The following is a 16,919-nucleotide window of genomic DNA, read 5'->3' as shown; positions in this document are numbered from 1 at the left end:
TCTCATTATGATGATATTCTCATTATATCGTTTCTTCATTTATTAGCCAATACTCCTATAAAAAGAAACTTTCTTTCATCAAATATCTCATTAACCTGAAATGGAGTTCATAGAAGAAAGGCAAGATGTGTGCTTGATTCTATTTACCAGTTGTTTGGTTGTTTGCCTGTTTTAAATGATTTCCCAGCATCCTCCAAAACAGCTCTATTTTCTAAGAAAGCCATCTTATATAATTCCTACTTCCATCCCTTTACCCCAGGACGTAATCCCAGGACCCCACCTCACTGCCAGGGGGTCTGGGACCTTCAGCCCTTTAATCTGGGCACCCTGGGGGCTCAGATAATTTCTCTATGACAGTGGAGAAGGGGACTGTGGCCCTTGGGTCGTCCTGCTCTGTTTCCTGTTGGCCCATCTCTGGTCAGGGCCTGTGGCAGGCCCCTGGGAGACCAGCTCTGGTCAGCGGCCAGTGTGTGCACGCAACACGTGGGTGAGCAGTCCCGCCCCTCCTACTCCATCCACGCCGTGTCCCGGGTCAGTGCAGAGCCCAGAGCTCCCTCTGGTAGCCTCACTCCCCCCCACGCTGCTACTGCTCCCTTTCCTTCCCCTCATCCTCCTTCTCGCTCTCTCCTCACTCCTCCTCCCTTCCTTCCCCTTCCTTCTCTCACCCTCCTCTCTAGCTTCTCCTTCTCCTCTGTTTGCTGCTGGGCCGGGGTTCATGGTTTGCTTGCCTCTCATTTTCTCAGCCTGCTGCAAATGGATGCATCCATCAGGGTCCTCCCCTGCTCTGTCCTGAAGGATTTCCTGAGAACTCAAGGCCACCTTAACTTCCGGCCAGACTCACTGTCATCCCTGATTATGGGCAGCTTTTTCTTAGATCCCTCTTTATGTTCTTGTGGTTACACCCTGACTCCCCAGGGCTTGTCAGGGCCTAGCTGTGCCTCTTCCCGCGAGAGGCTGCATCTGGAACTCCTGCCATGTGTGGCACGGAGGGGCATCTGCTGAAGTCCAGCTGTCTTGCATGGATTTTCAAAGCTGCATCTACCTGATGCCAACCCAACGGGGAGAAGAGCAGGAATTCCGTCACCTGTCTTGGAAAATTGTTGATATCTACATGGCTGATTGTGCTGGATTTGCTTCCACTTGTTGATTACAGGGCAACGGTGGTCATAACCGAGATCTACTGTTGGGCTCCAGAGGAGCAGTTCTTGGAACAGATGCGTCTGGGCCCCTGAAACATGAAGTTCTATGGAACCCCTTCTGTAGGTGGCCAAGGTGGGGGCAAAAGAGAGCGAGGAATCACGGTGTGGAGCAGGGTTCAAGGTGATCGTGCTATTTCTACCTTATAGGGTCACGTTTCTCCAGTTTGGATCAGGAGTTACAGATTTACCTTCACCTTTCATTTTTTGGACATTTCTTCTTGTTAAGCCTGCAAACATGCACTAGGTATTGACTTTGGTGGAGGGGAGGGGGAAGCACACATAAATAAAAAAAACCCAATGAATGAAATATTTCTACAAACCTTCCTATCCTTGGGAATCTGCTTTGTTGTACTTCTGTGGACTTTAACTAATGGGAAGAAGAGTGGAAAGCAGTCGTCCCAGCAGGACGGAGAACCAGTGGGAAGTAGCAGCAATACTAGGTTATGTGCCGGGAAATGGGTATTCTCATTCTAACTCAGCCAGGAATGGTGGCACCCGTGTTCATGGCCCCAATTCTGAGCCTCAGTTTCCTTATTCATAAAACAAGGAGATGGGCATAACAACTATTGAGTTTCATTCTTGGGGGTAACCCTATACTTATGCTTCTAGAATTTTCTGTACTCTTTACGGACTCCACAGCTATCTCCTCATTTGATCCTTACCAGAAAACTTTGAGGTAGTCTGATGGGGGTTATTGCTATTTCCATTACCTAGATGGTTGCGTTAAGGCTGAGGAATGGTAAACACCCAAGCTTTCGTGGATAATGAAAGCCCTCCTCCTAATCCAGAATAGTTCCTTAGCAGGAAGCTCATGGCTGTGTGTGAAAGTGGGCCTCTTTGTATATGCAGGCATCTGTCTGTTATGTTTCTCTGATGTGTGAGTAAAATGGTGCAGTTAGTAGTTGGGCTCATGATTTCCCCAGGTTTAATGGGAAATAATTGATGTTATCTTTTGTCTGATGGATGTTCCATGTTATGGTATCATTTACACTGAAAGCTTTATTTTTTTAAAAGATTTTATTTATTTATTCATGAGAGACAGAGAGAGAGAGAGAGAGAGAGAGAGAGGCAGAGACACAGGCAGAGGGAGAAGCAGGCTCCATGCAGGGAGCCTGACGTGGGACTCGATCCCAGGACTCCAGGATCATGTTCTGGGCTGAAGGCAGGCACTAAACCGCTGAGCCACCCAGGTGTCCCAACACTGAATGCTTTAACTAGGGCAATCATAAACAGTAACAGGAGGGCAAGATATAGTGGGCAGGGAGATACGGTTGAGCATGAACTAAGGACGAAGGGCAAGAACTAAGGACTGAATTGCTGGCACTATTGTATGTACTCCACAAGCCTGCACTTCATCATCTGGTCATAATCCTATGAGGAAGGTTGCGATCATCATGCCCATTTTACAGATATTGAAACTGAGGCCTGGAGAAGATAAGAAACATGTCCAAGCTAGTAGGTGGCAGAGCCAGAAGGTGCAGGCAATCTGGTTTCAGAGTTTATAGCCTAGCCTGCTGTTAAGGTCAGATTGGGTAGTCATATATAAGCCTTTGTGAGCTGGTCTGGTATAAAGTAAGATATAATAATTAATAATAATAATAATAATGCCATACTCAAAGCTAGCAAGGTTACAGAGAAGTTGGCATATCATGTATTGCTGGTAGTACTGACAATAAGTTTAATCTTTTCAACAGCAATATGTGGCAAGACCCCTATGAAGTTTTTCCATATTTGTCAATTTAAGAAGGCCAACTCTAGGGGTGCCTGGGTGGCTCAGTTGGTTAAGCAGCTGACTATTTCTGCTCAGGTGTTGATCTCAGGGTTTTGGGATGGAGCCCAGCTGCCTGAGGATCCTCTCTTTTCCTCTCCCTCTGCCTCTCCAGCTGTTCTCCTGCATGCACGTGCGCTTTCTCTCAAATAAATGAATATATTAACAAAAAAAAAAGAGAATGCCAATCCTAGAAGTGTGTTCTAAGCTTACAGTTCAGCAAAAGCAGCAAGCTATAGATATGAAATTTATTGCATGATCTTCAGTAATGGAGCAAGAGGAATGCCCAGGAATAGAATATGATTAAGTAATTTCACGGAACCTTCACTAGTTGGAATACTATGAAAACATTTAAAATGAAAATCATGAAAATAATTATGTAGAAGGATGGTGAAATGTCTGTGATAAAATGTTAAGATTAAAATGCAGAATAAAAAATATGTAGATTACGATGATAAATCTAGTTTCTAGGCATATTGGCAAAGCCTGAAATAGAACAGGAAAAAATTCTAGTAGTTAGGTATTTGGTAAGGTCTTCTCTTTTTAAGATTTTTATTAGTGGCAGCATTATGTTTATTTGATGGATAATGAAAACAGAAAAGAGCTGGTGGCAGATACTTATTGAAACGACCCTCAAGAGTGGGGCTTGGGCCTGGTGGGAGGTTCCTCCCCCCACTTCATCTGGGGGGCAGCCACAGGTGTTTGGGGGGGAGGTCTGAGGGTTACATGTGCTTGGGGGGTGGGGAGAGAGAACCAGGTGCCCTGGGATCCTGCCCCTGGGAAAATGGCTGCTGTCTTGGCAAAGCCAGGCTACGGTTTCCCTTTACTGTCTTCTGCTCTGCCTCACCTCACTCCTGACGTTCTTCATTCTTTGTCTCAGTTTGGAAGTCACTTGTCTGCAATCAGCTCGGCTGCCCTCCCCGCAGCTGGGCTAGGTGCTTCTTCTGGGTGTCCCCTTCCCCAGCACCCTAGGTAGGCGAAGCTCCGCCTCTGCACCTAGCAGGCTTTCTGGTGTGGCATTTATTTACCTCCTGGGGCCCCTCTGCACTACAAGGATCAGGATGTTAGGGGGCCATGCATGGCACCCCTGTGCCCGGATGCAAGCACATCACGTGTTGAATGATCCTCCTTCCCTTGTCTTTAAAATGTGGAGAAGGTTTGGGTTGTATTAGATTCCTTTTAGCTGTACCTACTGTGATTTTACCATCTAATTTTTACCAGACTCCTCAAATAAAGAAGCCAGTGGGTTTGAAGACAAGTCCCAAAGTCCGAAGTGTCTTCCATCTTTCTGCCCGCGGTGGGCTCCACAAGTGAATCCGGGCCTGGGTGTGGACTATGGGCCTGCTCTGAGGGTCGTGCTGGGGATTTTCATAGCAGGTCCCGGGCTGAGTGTGCCCGGACACAGTCTTAGCCGCGCCCCTGACAGCAGGGCTTGGCGGCAGATGGCTCTTCACTCGTCTGGCTTGTACCTGGCAGGCCAGCCACGGCCCGCGTGGGACCCCCCCCCTGGCTGTGCCCCCACTGTGAATCGGAGGAGCCCGCTAGCCCCGTGGCCATGTGTGCCTTCAGGGCTGAGGAAGTGGGCGTGTCTGTGCACATGGCTGTTTGTGCCTGTGTCAGAGCAGGGCCATCGGTGACCAAGCGGCTCTGGGTTTTCTGGGTGAGCGTGTCTCTGTATAGAGTCAGTGCACATACTTCAGTGTGTGAGTGGATTTCAATTCAGCGAATAATCATTGTGAGTTTTGTGCTCTGCAAAAGCAACAAAGCGTTGCCACGGGCAGGGAGCCTGGGAGGGTACATATCTGCATTGTGTGTCCCCTCTGTGTGTCTTTGGGAATGTGCTCCTGGCACGTGTCCTGCCTTAACCAGGCTGTCGGGGTGTGCACGTCTGTGTGTCCCGTGTGCGGCTGCTCGCTCGCTTTCCACCTTCACTTGTGCCCGCAGTCGGGCTCCGCACGTGCGCCGGCCCCCGGGGCGCACGTCCCCGAGTGACCTGTGCGCGGTGTGCAGGGACCTCCGGGTCGTGTGCACTTGGCGCGCTCGTGCCTGTCTCTCGGCAGGCACGGACGCACCTCCACACGCCCGGGTGCACGTCCCCCGCCCGGTGTGTGCGCGTTCCGCGTGCACGCCGCCCGCGTGCGTGTGCGGGGCGCTGCACGCGCGCGCTCGGGCCTGCGGGCGGCCGGGGACCCGCGCCCGGCTCCACGCGCCCCGCGGGCTGACCTCCCCCTCCCCCCGCCCGGCCGCGGGCCTCGGCGATTGGCCGCCCGCGCCCGCGCCCGCGCCCTCGCCCTCGCCCGCGCCCTCGCCCTCGCGGCCGGCCCCCCTCCTCCCTCGCCACCCGCGCGCCCGCGGTCCCCGCTGTCCCCCGCGGTTCCGGCGAGGCCGCGCCGCGCTGCGCTCCGCTCCCATTGGCTGCGCGCGCCTTTGTGTGGCGGCAGCTGCGGCCCCAGCGCCTTTGAATGTCGAGAGGGGCCGGGAAGGGAGCCTTTCCATGGGCCATCTGTCTCCCCGCCAGCCGCCGCCCCGCCGCCGCCCGCGCCCCGCGCTCCGCCTCCCGCCCCGGCGGCTCCCGCAGCCCCGCCGCCGCCCGCGCCCGCGCCCCGGAGCCGCGCCACAAAGGGCCCGCGCGCAGCCGCCGCCGCCGCCGCCGCCGCCGCCGCCGCCGCCGCCGCCGCCGCTCGAGGAGCCAGGATGGTCCTGGTCCACGTCGGCTATCTCGTGCTTCCAGTGTTTGGCTCTGTGCGAAACAGAGGTATCGCTTTTTCCTTTCGGGGTCCGCTTCGGAGCGTGGATCGCCGCGGGCACCGGGGCGGGGGCGGGCGCCGCGGGCGGCGGGGGGTCGGGGCACACCCGCGGGGACGCGGGGCGAGCGGTGGCTTCTCCCCTAGCCCTTCTGGGGGACCCCCCAGGCGGGGGTGGCCGCCCTCGTGGGAGCTTTTGTAGTGAAGTTAGGGTTTGGCGAATTTGGGTCCCTCCCTCCCCAGCCCCATTTTTTATTCCTTGCGGCGGACGCGGCTCCCCCGAATCCCAGCCCCTGCCCCTAATACCTAGCCCTGTGTGATCGGAAGGAGGAGAGAGATACATGGCTGTGAGCGTGCGCGCGCGTGCGCGCGCCTGCGAGTGTGTGTGCAAGCGCACTTGGTTTTCTGTTATTCGGTGTTGTTTTGTGTTTGTGTTTGTTTTGAGGCATATGTGTGTTTTTGTGTTATTTGTGTTTGCACCCCCTTCATCTTTGGGTCACCGCTACCGCCGGCTGCCGAGCTGGGCTCCGGGATCTGCCCTAGCCCATGCCCCAGCCCCCACCCTCTGGTGGGCACTCGCACCATTTCCCCGTCCCGTCCCGTCCCGTGCCTTTCTCCCCCTTACCCCCCCCCCCCTTTTTTTTTGTATCGCCTTGTGCTACCCACCCCCACCCCCATTGTCTTTGTATGACAGTTGCATCTATGGATTCAAAACGCTTGGATGTGTGTGTGTGTGAGCGTGTGTGGAAGTGTGTGCGCGCCTCGGAGTCAGACATGCACTGCTGTGCACCCCTGGTCCCGGCCGGAGCGGGGTGCCCGGCCCTCGGGTGTTGCGCTGTGTGTGCGGATGAGGTGGGAAGCTGCCCCCACGCCAGGCCTTTGCCCTGGGCAGGCGTTGACAAAGCAGCAGGCCGGCGCCGGCTTTGTTTTTAACTGTGATATATGGGGTGTGTTTGCACGGTCCCCTTCCCCACATCCCCTTTCCCTTACATTCTGCTCCAACAATAGCTTGATTTCCCCCTCTTCTCCCCCCCGCCCTCCACATTTCTTCCATTTCCTTTTAATCAAAATTTCCCACCTCCCAAAGCGAATCCGAGATGCATTTAGATTCATTTTTTTTTTTTTTCCTTTTTGTATTCTGCCTCTGGACTCACATTTCTCTTCTTGGAAATGTTTCTGCTACCCTCTCCCACTCCAAGTCTGCTTAAATCCCTGCTGGCTCAGGCCCTCCCCCACTCCCCCTCCCTCACGCACAGAATGATGTCTTCCCTTTGCGACCAGGGCTGCTCCACCGAGTCAGAGCAGGGGGTGGGGTCGCGGGGCCAGCGCTTCAGTGCGCCCCAGGGGCCCGATTGGGCAAGAAAATGAAAGCCCGGCCCTCTTTCTGCCAGACCAGCTGTCCCCAGCCCTAAGCCTCTCCCCAGAACCGAAAAGGCAAGGTTGGCCCCCTTAGGCCTGTTTGAACCGCAGTTTTTTTCGTGTGATGATAGAATGATGACATTCTGCATTTATCAAATCTTTTTTTTTTCTTCATTGTGTAGCTCAGTGAATGGTCAACTCGCTGCTGTGTGCGCTGTGACCCTTCTGCCTCCGCATTTAGCTGTATTGTGACACCCCTCTTAACCATCTCCTGTCTCCATCTGAGGAAAGCATTGCTATTTAAGCGGCAGTATCCCTATCTCAGGCCGGCCTAGCGGTGGAGGGGGTGTGGAGGGGGTGTGTGAGGAGTAGGCCGGGCGGGAAGGGGGGGGGTGCCCTGGTGAGCTCTCCCTGGAAATGCCAACCCCCTCCCCCAGTACACAAATTATGTCTTCTTACTTGGCATTTCCTCTTAAAACGGGTGTGGAGCATTACACTAGGCAGAAATTCAAAAATGATTAAGAAGGATGTTGAGCCTGAAAGTATAATTATCCTGATTAAATCATTATCATCCTCATTAATACCACGGATCTCTAAATACCCTTGCAGGATGCCGATTTTACGTTTTTGAAATTCAAATTGCTCAGCTGCCTTTAAATTTTATTTTTAATATGCCTCCCTCCAATTCCCCCCCCCCCGCCCCCCCCCAAAAATAAATTTTGCCCCTCTGTCAAAGTTTACTTTCATGGCAAACACGCCCACAGGAAATTCAAGGGCTGAGGGTGAGTTGGGCTGTGGGTAAAATTTAGCACAATGAGATAAGAATTCATGACCTTTCGATAGAGGATACTAATGCTTAACCCAACAAGGTCCTACACCACAATTCTTGTAAAACTATTAGATAGCTTGCCAGCTTAAGTCTGTTCTTTTTAGTTTCCATTGTAGTAGTATAGGATGTAGGCCATTTCAGAATAGATGTAGAGAAATAACCATTTTTGTATCTTCATCTTGTTTAGCTGAGTACATTGCACTGTAAATCCCTGTTAAGTGGATTCCTTTTGCCTTGGCTTGGAGGCTCTGGGCACCCCATTTCCCACTTATCTGGGTGGCCATCAGCTCGCTTCTTGGCAGCACCCAGGCATGAGTGGAGAGAGTACATTTAGTCGGAGGCAAAAAATAATAAGTATACATGTATGAAAATCTTTGATGAAATGACAGTTGATGCCACTGTCATAGCCTCTGAAAATTTGGTGCAGCAAGGTCCCTGGCTTCATGGGGAGCCCTAGCTATGGTGTCTTAATTGTTTAATTGTATGATGTCAAGAGCATCTTTGGACATCCGCCCTGGCCCTCAGAGCTGCCCCTTTAACAGCCGGCTCCCTTCTGCCGCCTGACCAGCCGGACCTGCTCGAAAACTGAAACAAAACAACGGCAGTAATGTAAGAATAAGGTCCCTACTTCGAGGGCCCTTCCAAAAATCAAGTCCCAAGTGGCTGCCCCAGATTGCCATTTGGCAATCTGAAAAGAAAGCGAGAAAAAAAAAAAAAAAAAAAAAAAGGAAGAAGGAAAAAAGAATCCCTAGCAAAATGGTTTTCCATTAAACAGGGATAGCGTGTTCTGCTGTGCTGAATTACTTCCTGTTCTTATTTTGTGGGTAATTTTTTCTGTATCAAATATCCTTTTGGTTGTGTATCTTTTTCACCTTTTCTTGTACTAAAACTAAAGCATGATCTGTATTTTTTTACATCCCCCAGTTGACAATGTACAGCGCTCGGTTAGAGATGTCACCCTGCTGAAACGTACTGTGGTCGTGTAGCCCGGGCCATCTGCTCATTGTACGCTGCTTTTGTTCTGTTGCCCTTCCGAAGCATGGTGGGCCCAGCCTTTTTTTTTTGTATCGTGTGCATGATGACATTGTTACACACAGAATCCACTAATACTAATATACAATCTCTCAATAAAGAACTAGTTTTCCTATATTAACCTAGTGTGCTTTTTCTCTTGCTGTTTTCCCATTTATTGTCGTATCCTGCTGTTTAGATTTTTCCCTTGCTTTTCTATCCCCACCCTCACCCACCCACCACTCCCACCTCCCATTGTAAGATTCGAGTGAATGCCTTTTTTTACTTTCCTTTTTCTTTTCTTTCTTTTTCTGTCTTTTTATCGGATTTCTTGGGGAGAGTGAGGGGGAGGATTTTAGGGGCTATCTCCTCCTATCCTCCTCCTCCTCCTCTCCTCCTCCTCCTTCTTCTTCTTCTTCTTCTTTCTTTCTTTTTGTGGTACAGATATGGAGACTTTAATCTCAACTAGTCCATATCTTTTTACAATAGACATCTGGGGCTGTGGGAAGGGTCAGTTGTCCTGCCACACCAAAACAGCTCAACCGCATAGAGACAACTCTTATATTTGGCCACCTGCATAGCCTGCACATTTCACCTTAGTTTCTAAGTTACATGGCACTCAGTTTGTGATGCTGGTGAAGAGGTGGGGCTCTAACACTTAGGTTGAGAAAAGGGATACTGTTCTTAACTAGCAATCTGTAGCATTTCAGACTCGCCTGAAAAACCCATTTTTAGTTGTGTTTTAACTTTTCCTTTTACTGTCTCATTGATTTACTGTCCTGATAAATCATGCTGGGGGTAACATGTTACATGTAATTGAAGCCATGGTCTAGAATTTTAAAGTACCCTCTTCTATGTGCATCTCTAAGTTCTTGAGACTGGCAGTGTAAGTTTTGCATTGAGATCCTGCGTAAGGAAGATGTTGGGAATAGAAACCAACACCACCCCCCACATTTAGCCCAGGGTCAGCAGCCTGACCTGTTACCGTAGAAATAAGAGGGTCTGTGTCCTCTGTCGGCTGTAAGCCAGTTAAAGCTGATTATAGCCTAGTTCCCTGACAGCTGCCTCATCTGTGGTCCTGGTGCCTCTCTTGAGAAAGAAGCCAGATCTCTGCCATTGTCTGTGTGTGTGTGTGTGTGTGTGTGTGTGTGTAGGAGGTGGAGTGTGGATCAGGAGGGAAGTCAGGACCTACCCCCAAATTGAATCTGATGAAGAGCCCTTAACATGTATCTTTTCTTCCCTCCCAATTACGTTGGAGAAGCCAGTGGAGAGATATATTCCCCCCAAATTCAAGCATTTGTCACTTACACCAATTCAGTTTCAGCCCAGAACAAGTCTTGCTAAATGAGGCATTTTAGACACCAAGGAAATCAGTTGATTAAAGAAATTCACGGTTGCTCCATAGGGTCATCATTTTGGAGCCACTCTTCCTGGGGCCATACCTCCTCCTCCCTCCTCTGGGCTGTCTCCCGGGGTCCCGCTACCCCTCTGCTGGACTTCTGTCCCCCCATAATTGCACCCTGCCTGACCACAGTGCTGCCTTGCCTTCTTTGTGGCTTGGGAGGACTCTCCTCTCCTCTCATGACTGCCCTTTCTGCTCTGGCCCTTTGTTCTTGTGCTCTCCCCAGCCCGGGTAGGAAAGCTGAGCTGATTTACTGTGACACATGGACACACATGGAAGTTCCCAGCGGAGGCTCATGCTGTAGTCGGTGCAAGAAGAGATATGCAAACCTTCAAGGATTTAAAAAAAATTTTTTTTTGCTTCTCTTCCTCCTTTTATTTCGGTTTACATGAAAATTTTAATTTTGTTCCCAGTTTGAGAAAGCAAGATCAACCATTCCTCAACCTATCCTCAATAATGGTAAAAACTACCCCCAATCAGGTAATGACCCTCATTTTTGTCCCAGAGAGCAGTGGCTTTTATTAGATTGATGTTAACCAGCTTTAAGATTCTATTTCTCTAGATTAGTGTTATGTGTGTCAGAATTAGTTGATCGATACATGGTAAGGACCGTCTGGTAACCTAGTAATAATATAGAAAGCTGGTGGGGTTAATGGGAAGTCATGTTTCAGCAATTTATCAAATGCCTACTTGATTTTCACCCATTGTCAGAAGAAACACATTCAGATGAAGGAGCCCTTTCCCCTGACTGGATGAGCCAATCATTACAAAGCCGTTGTACTTTGTATCTACTCTGTCAACCATCTGACACATACCCGTTTTAATAACTTTTGACTCCAGGATTTTGGAAAAGCCATCTGTCACTTAGATCCTACACCAGAGACTTTGTAGTGAAGATGAAGCACAGCTCTTGTGCGCAGGTCTTCTTTTCAAACGAAAGAACTCTTTTGCAATTAGCAGCAGATAAGGACCATTTAATGGATGTGTTTTCTTAAATAATAGTAATCCATAAACCAACTAGCAGTATTAATCACTCAAGATTAGGGGAAAAGATCCTCAGAACTCTCGATGCTCTAAGATTCAGGTGACAGAGACTGGGTCACCTCTCTTCGTCTTACAGTTTGCTCACCTCCTGCCTCATCCTTTGCCCCCACATCCCTCCCATCTTTAAATAGCCTAAGGTGTCCCACAGGAAAACTTACTGGTTTCCTGTGTTAGGAAAGCCACAACTCCACGCGGGACCCAAGAGCAGCATGGAGCCCCCCTTCCTGGCCAAGAGACACAGGCCCTTGACTCCAGGGTGTGACTGATCTCTTAGTCCTAATCAGCTACTGCTTGTGCAAAGGTGCAAGACATTGGTGCCTTCGTTTTTCTGTGGATCTAAATAGCTATTTAAAAATTCCTGGCTTAACATAGTATGAACATGAATCAGTATTTATTAGTTTCCAGTATGGCTTAGGCACAGAGGAGCCAATATATTGCCAGAAGGGTTGGGGGAGACGTGTGGGGGGACAGCTTGCCTTAGAGAGACTCTGAGGATTTTCTGGATGACTTAAGCACTAAAAGCAAACATATATAGCCCTGCAACATAACCACTTGCAATGCCTGTGTCCTCGTGTTCAATCATTTGTTCTTCTGCTCAACTCACTTGTTTACTCACTTAGTTCATGAGTGTTTACTGAATACCTACTTGGAGCCACGTTAAAGGGGATGCCAAAGCAACGTAGTACCTGGGTGCCTGCCCTCCCGAGGCTTACGCCGAGGCTAGGAGATGAATGCTTAGGAAACCAGGTGCTGTCTAAGACATTCTGTGCCAAAGTACCCCAACAGATGGCGGAACGTCTGACTGGGTGAGGTGGAAAGAGCCTGAGGCCGCCCAGGGGTTAAGTCCTAGCCCCCTCTTGGCCTGGAAGGGTGAACTGCTCTGAGTGTCATCTAAACAATGACCATCGTGATACGTGACAGGGTGTGTTTAGACTATTCAAAAGCACCTGGCATGCAGCAGGTGCCTGGGGCCTGCTAGGTGGCTGCCCCTCCGTCCCCTATAACTGTAGGAATCTATTGGTGAGGGATCACATTTAGTCTCAGAGATCACCTGACTGAGGAGGCAGGATTAAGATGTGCCTCAAAGGTGGTACGTCTAAGGAGAGAGGAAGAGGAAGAAGGGCTCTGGGTGGGGGTGGGGAAGGAGTGAGACTTTGGCTAAGGCCTAGAGGCTCTGCTGACTTGGCAAGAACAGGAAGTACATACGAGGAAGGGTGTGTTTGTGCGTGTGTGCTCGTGTGTAGGGGCATGTGTGCAGGTGTGCTGCCGTGCTTGTCTGCAAGAGGCACCAGGACCCTGGTCTGTCCTTGGATGGTTCTCCCCAGAGCACAGCTCTAGGAGTTCGGCAGCACGAGGTCTGAGAATGTGGGAGAAAAGGCTGGAAGATACTTGGAAGCCTGGTTCTGAAGGCCTTCGGAAGCTCCAGTAGAGTTTGAACCTGCTCCCTTAGCCCTTGAGAGCTCTCTGGGGAGAGCGGTATTTCAACAACTCATTCTGGCAGCTGGTGACAGTGGGGTGAGCCTAGGGGGTGCGGCCAGGGAAGAGGCCACGGCAGGCTTCCAGGGCTGATGGAAACCTAAGCCAAAGGCCTGGGGGGTGGGAAGGATGGCTCCACAAGGGGCCTTCCCTAACCCAAACCGTAGGGGAAGTGAGCAGAGCTGAGGCCAGGTGGAGGGGCTGAAGGGCAGAGAGGTCTCGGGGTGCCTGGAAGGAGTATGACTGGGAGGACAAACAGGAAAGATTGGGAACAACAGTCCATTTCAGGGAGAGATGAGCTCAGTGAGTTTGAGATGCCAAGAGTGACAGAAGGAAGGGGACCATGGCACGGTCCTGGGATTTAAGACTTTTAGCACCCAGTGGGGTTAGGAAATTCACTTCAATACAAATTCTTCATGTTTCCATGACAACTCCTCCCAAACCTCTCTCTCCAGTCTTGGAATCCCTTTATTTGGTTGTCCGCACACATCTTTAGCCTGGAGGCCATTCTCCCTGGAGCCTCTCTTGGGACACAGATTCCCCAAGGAGCTGCACCCCACTGCGCCCTGATATCTCAGTTTGAATGATTTTCATCAAGTTCCCCCCTTCTTGAGGAGAGAGACTCCAGGGCAGGCAGATGGCAGGGTCATCGCCACCTCCACAGGCTTGCAAACAGGTTGGCCCTTCTCAAGTGAAGAGAAAGAGCTTGGTGGAGGGGGTGGTGGTTCGACAACTTCAGTCTGTATTAGATCATGGAAGTAATAGAATGATATTTTGGAAGGTTTAGAAAATAGACCAAAGGAAAAAAAAAAGAAAAGAAAATAAACTGAAGGGGGGAAAAACATCTCTTAGGTGTCCACCCCTCTGAGATCATGTCGGTAAAACTCCTCCCACATTTCTGTGCCTACACATATGTATATTTTTTTTGTTGAGCTGTAAACGCAGTAATGAACAATCCTACATTCTCCATCTTTTAATGTAACCTGTCACAGCCTTTTCATGCTTTCATATGTTGTTACGAGCATCACTTTTAATGGCTGCATAATATTCCCCTTGAACGGTGGCCCCGCACTCAGGCTGGGGCCTAGGACACACTTGCACGGCACCGGGTTGCAGGGGTGCCATGGGCCACAGGGGAGGAGGGGTTGGCAGTATGGGTCTGACAGCTCCAAAGCCTCTCTGCTCACCATCAGCTCCTCCCATTAATAGACCCAAATAGCTGGAGGGGAAGGCAGGTAAAAGAGGGCTTGGAGAAGGAAGAATGTCTGCATAAACATTTGAGATCCGGGAGTTGGTCTTCGTTTTACCACAGACTTCTGTGATCCCGGGCAGGTCAGTGTCTTCCTCCCCTGGGTCTCAGTTGGCCCCGTCAGTGGGGATGTCAGTCAAATGGGGATGATAGATCCATCACGTCTGTCTTATAGGACTTGATGTGTAGGAAACAAAGCAAGAAGCTAGCCCGTGGCAACGGTAGCAATAATGAATGACATTGCTCGGTGCTGGCCCTCAGACAGGTGGTTCGGGACAGTGGGAACCGCGGGGCCTCCCTGTCCTGCTCCCTAGCAGCTGGTGGTGGCTGACCCTGTGACCTACAGCCCGGGATCACTGCGCTGTGTGCTCACTTGCTATCTGCCGAGGAGGATGATTGGCCTAGTGGCCCCTTCCTGCTTGAAAAACTGGGGTTGCCCCTCGATGAGAAGCACATTTTATTGCCTCTTTGACTTTCCTCGGGGCAGCAGGCACACGCTCTTTACCCAATGGCTAGACCACCTCCTCTGGGCAGCCTGGTGGGCCATGGGAGGGCAGCGAGCTCGGCCTGCAGGCCTGAGCTCAGGGGGCACCTGCTTCCCACGCTGTGGGCCTAGTTTGCCCTCTGAGCAGGCCCTTCCCCTTGTTCCCGAATGCATCCATTCCCTGAAACATCCCGCTGGGGCCTGTCAGCACAGGCCAGGGAGCCCCCCAGTGAGTGGGCTGTCCTATCAGGCCTCAGCCACTCCCCCAGGTATTGGGGTGCAGCTAGGAGAGGAAGTGGTGGCCGCTGACTCAGCACCCGCCTGCCTGCCTCGTGGAGAGGGGGTGGAGGAGCTCTCTGAGGCTGGGAGGAAGTGAGAATTTGGCCAACACCTGTCTCCAGGAAGGGCAGGATGCTTTGCAACAGCTGCTGCTCCCAGTCTGGGGCTGAGAGTGGGAGGGAATTGGGGGGGGGGCGGTGAGGAGGCGCTCTCGAGTGTCCCCCTTGCCCCACAGTAGCTTCACTGGGGCTCTGCTCCCCCAGTGGCCCAGGGCCTCCATGCCACCCCTCCCCAGTGTACAGAGGCCTTGTGGGCCAGACTGCTTCCCAGGATGACCCCCCTCCTAGAGCAATTGCTCTTGTTCCTCAACTCTGTGGATAGTGATGGATGGATGCCTCCCTCCGGGGTGGAGACACTATCAGTCTCCCTTCAGCTAAAGGAGGGCCCGCCATGTGGGGCCCTCAGCCTCCAGTGCATTCCCTGGAGGTGCAGCTGAAATGGACTGGGCAAGAAAGGACCCCTGGGCCTGTCCAGGCCTACCCCTCCGCCTATGAGGCATGGCCCTGCTGAGCAGAGTTGAAAAATCTGATTCTGGGGAAGGTGAGGCATGACAGGGGGAGGCCCAGGTCCATAGACCCCTCTTAAAGGCTCCCTGCACGGCCAGTCACCCAAGGCTCAGTAGCCTGTGTGTCCAGCTGGGTGGTGAGGGAGACAAAAGAGGCAGCTAGACAGAGTCTCGGCCTCTATTAAGTCAGAGCTCAGCAAGGCTCCTCCTGGACACCGGCTTAGGTCGGCTGCTGCCGGGCCTCACCTTTGGTGGACCTACATCCCTCCGGGCGTAGGTGGAAGCCAGGCCTATAGAGGGAGCTCAGTCCGCTGGGCTGGAGGGAAACTGGTCCCTGGAGGCCATAACTGGCTGAGGGGATAGAGGGTGCCCGGGAGGCAGGGCTGGAGCCAAGCCAGAGGGGAAGGGCAGTAAGGGGCCATGGGAGGAAGCTTGGGCCCCACCAGAACCCCAGAAGCCCAGCCTTCTTCCTGTCAGCAGGAATGGGCTTGTGGGAGGGCAAGGGGAAGAGAGGTCACCTGTGGTGAAGGGAACAACAGCAGGCAGCCCTCCCCTGGGCAGGTGAGCTGGGAGCCTGATGGAGAAAGTGGACGAGGAGCCCAGGCATGAACCTGGGGTGCATTTTCCCATTCTACCTCCACCGCATCCTGAGGGGTCCTTGACCAGTCCAACCTTCTCCCAGGAGAGACAGGTGGAGGAAAGTAGGAACAGGAAGGACGGGAAGATGAGAGGAGGAAATTAGAGATGTGCTTCGTTGTCACTGTCCCTACTCCTCCCGAACAGGTGCTGCTCAGCATCACACGAGCACTCACGGAGTCTGCGTCTGTATGTGCAGAGTCCTTGCTCGTGCTCAGCCTGGCGGGGTGGTCCTGGCCTGCCTTCTGGGAGCATCCAGACTGGAGGGGAGTGGAGAGGGCTGTGCGATAGAGAGCAGAACCTCCACTCTAGGCAGAAAAGGGCCTGGCCATGCCCTGGTATAAACATAGTGCAGATTCCAGTTTTACTGCTAAATCTTAAGAAAAAGGGGGTTTTTATATTGGAGAAAATAAGGAACTCTCAAGTCACCAGTTGCCAATATTGCATGAACTTTTGAGTGAAAATATAGGACTTGGATGACATGTTTCATGCGGGCGGGCCAGACCGTACCCCTATGGCTGTCTCACACCCCTCTGACCTTCGGGTGCTCCTGCAGAAGAGAATGAGGAGGGCCAGGTAAAGCAAGGTCTCCTCTTCACAGACAGGAAACCCAAGCCTGTCCAGTGGCTGCAGTTGCAAAGCCAGCTCCTGACCCCCCAGTCAGGATTGGGACCTGGGTCTCTTGATGCTGAGAGGCCAGTGCTCTTCTTGGGTCTTGACTCAAGGTGAGTCGGAAGTGACCTGAGCTCTAGAAGCTCCAACAGAGGTGGTCAAGTGATGGTTTGTCAGAGGCACAACTGGGTGAGGCTGAAGACTGTAGGGTTTCGATGGGGTAGAGGAAAGGATGGCATTTCACTATGGTGGCCAATCTACC

At 51.7% G+C, this 16,919-nt stretch overlaps 1 protein-coding gene across 1 annotated transcript in view; it reads left to right on the top strand.

The window, feature by feature from the left end:
* Nucleotides 1-5,635: 5,635 nt before the first annotated feature.
* RNF165 (ring finger protein 165) overlaps nt 5,636-16,919 on the top strand; it is a 104,267-nt gene continuing 92,983 nt past the window's right edge. Inside the window, exon 1 of the mRNA XM_038543365.1 lies at nt 5,636-5,722. Within this exon, the coding sequence (XP_038399293.1) occupies nt 5,662-5,722 (61 nt within the window). The 5' untranslated portion in view covers nt 5,636-5,661. The remainder of the gene's footprint in view (nt 5,723-16,919) is intronic.

This window comes from Canis lupus, chromosome 7 (genome assembly GCF_011100685.1).
Source record: "Canis lupus familiaris isolate Mischka breed German Shepherd chromosome 7, alternate assembly UU_Cfam_GSD_1.0, whole genome shotgun sequence".
Lineage (NCBI taxonomy): Eukaryota > Metazoa > Chordata > Mammalia > Carnivora > Canidae > Canis > Canis lupus.
The sequence above is the reverse complement of the archived record's forward strand: the minus strand, read 5'-3'. Positions and strand labels throughout refer to the sequence as shown.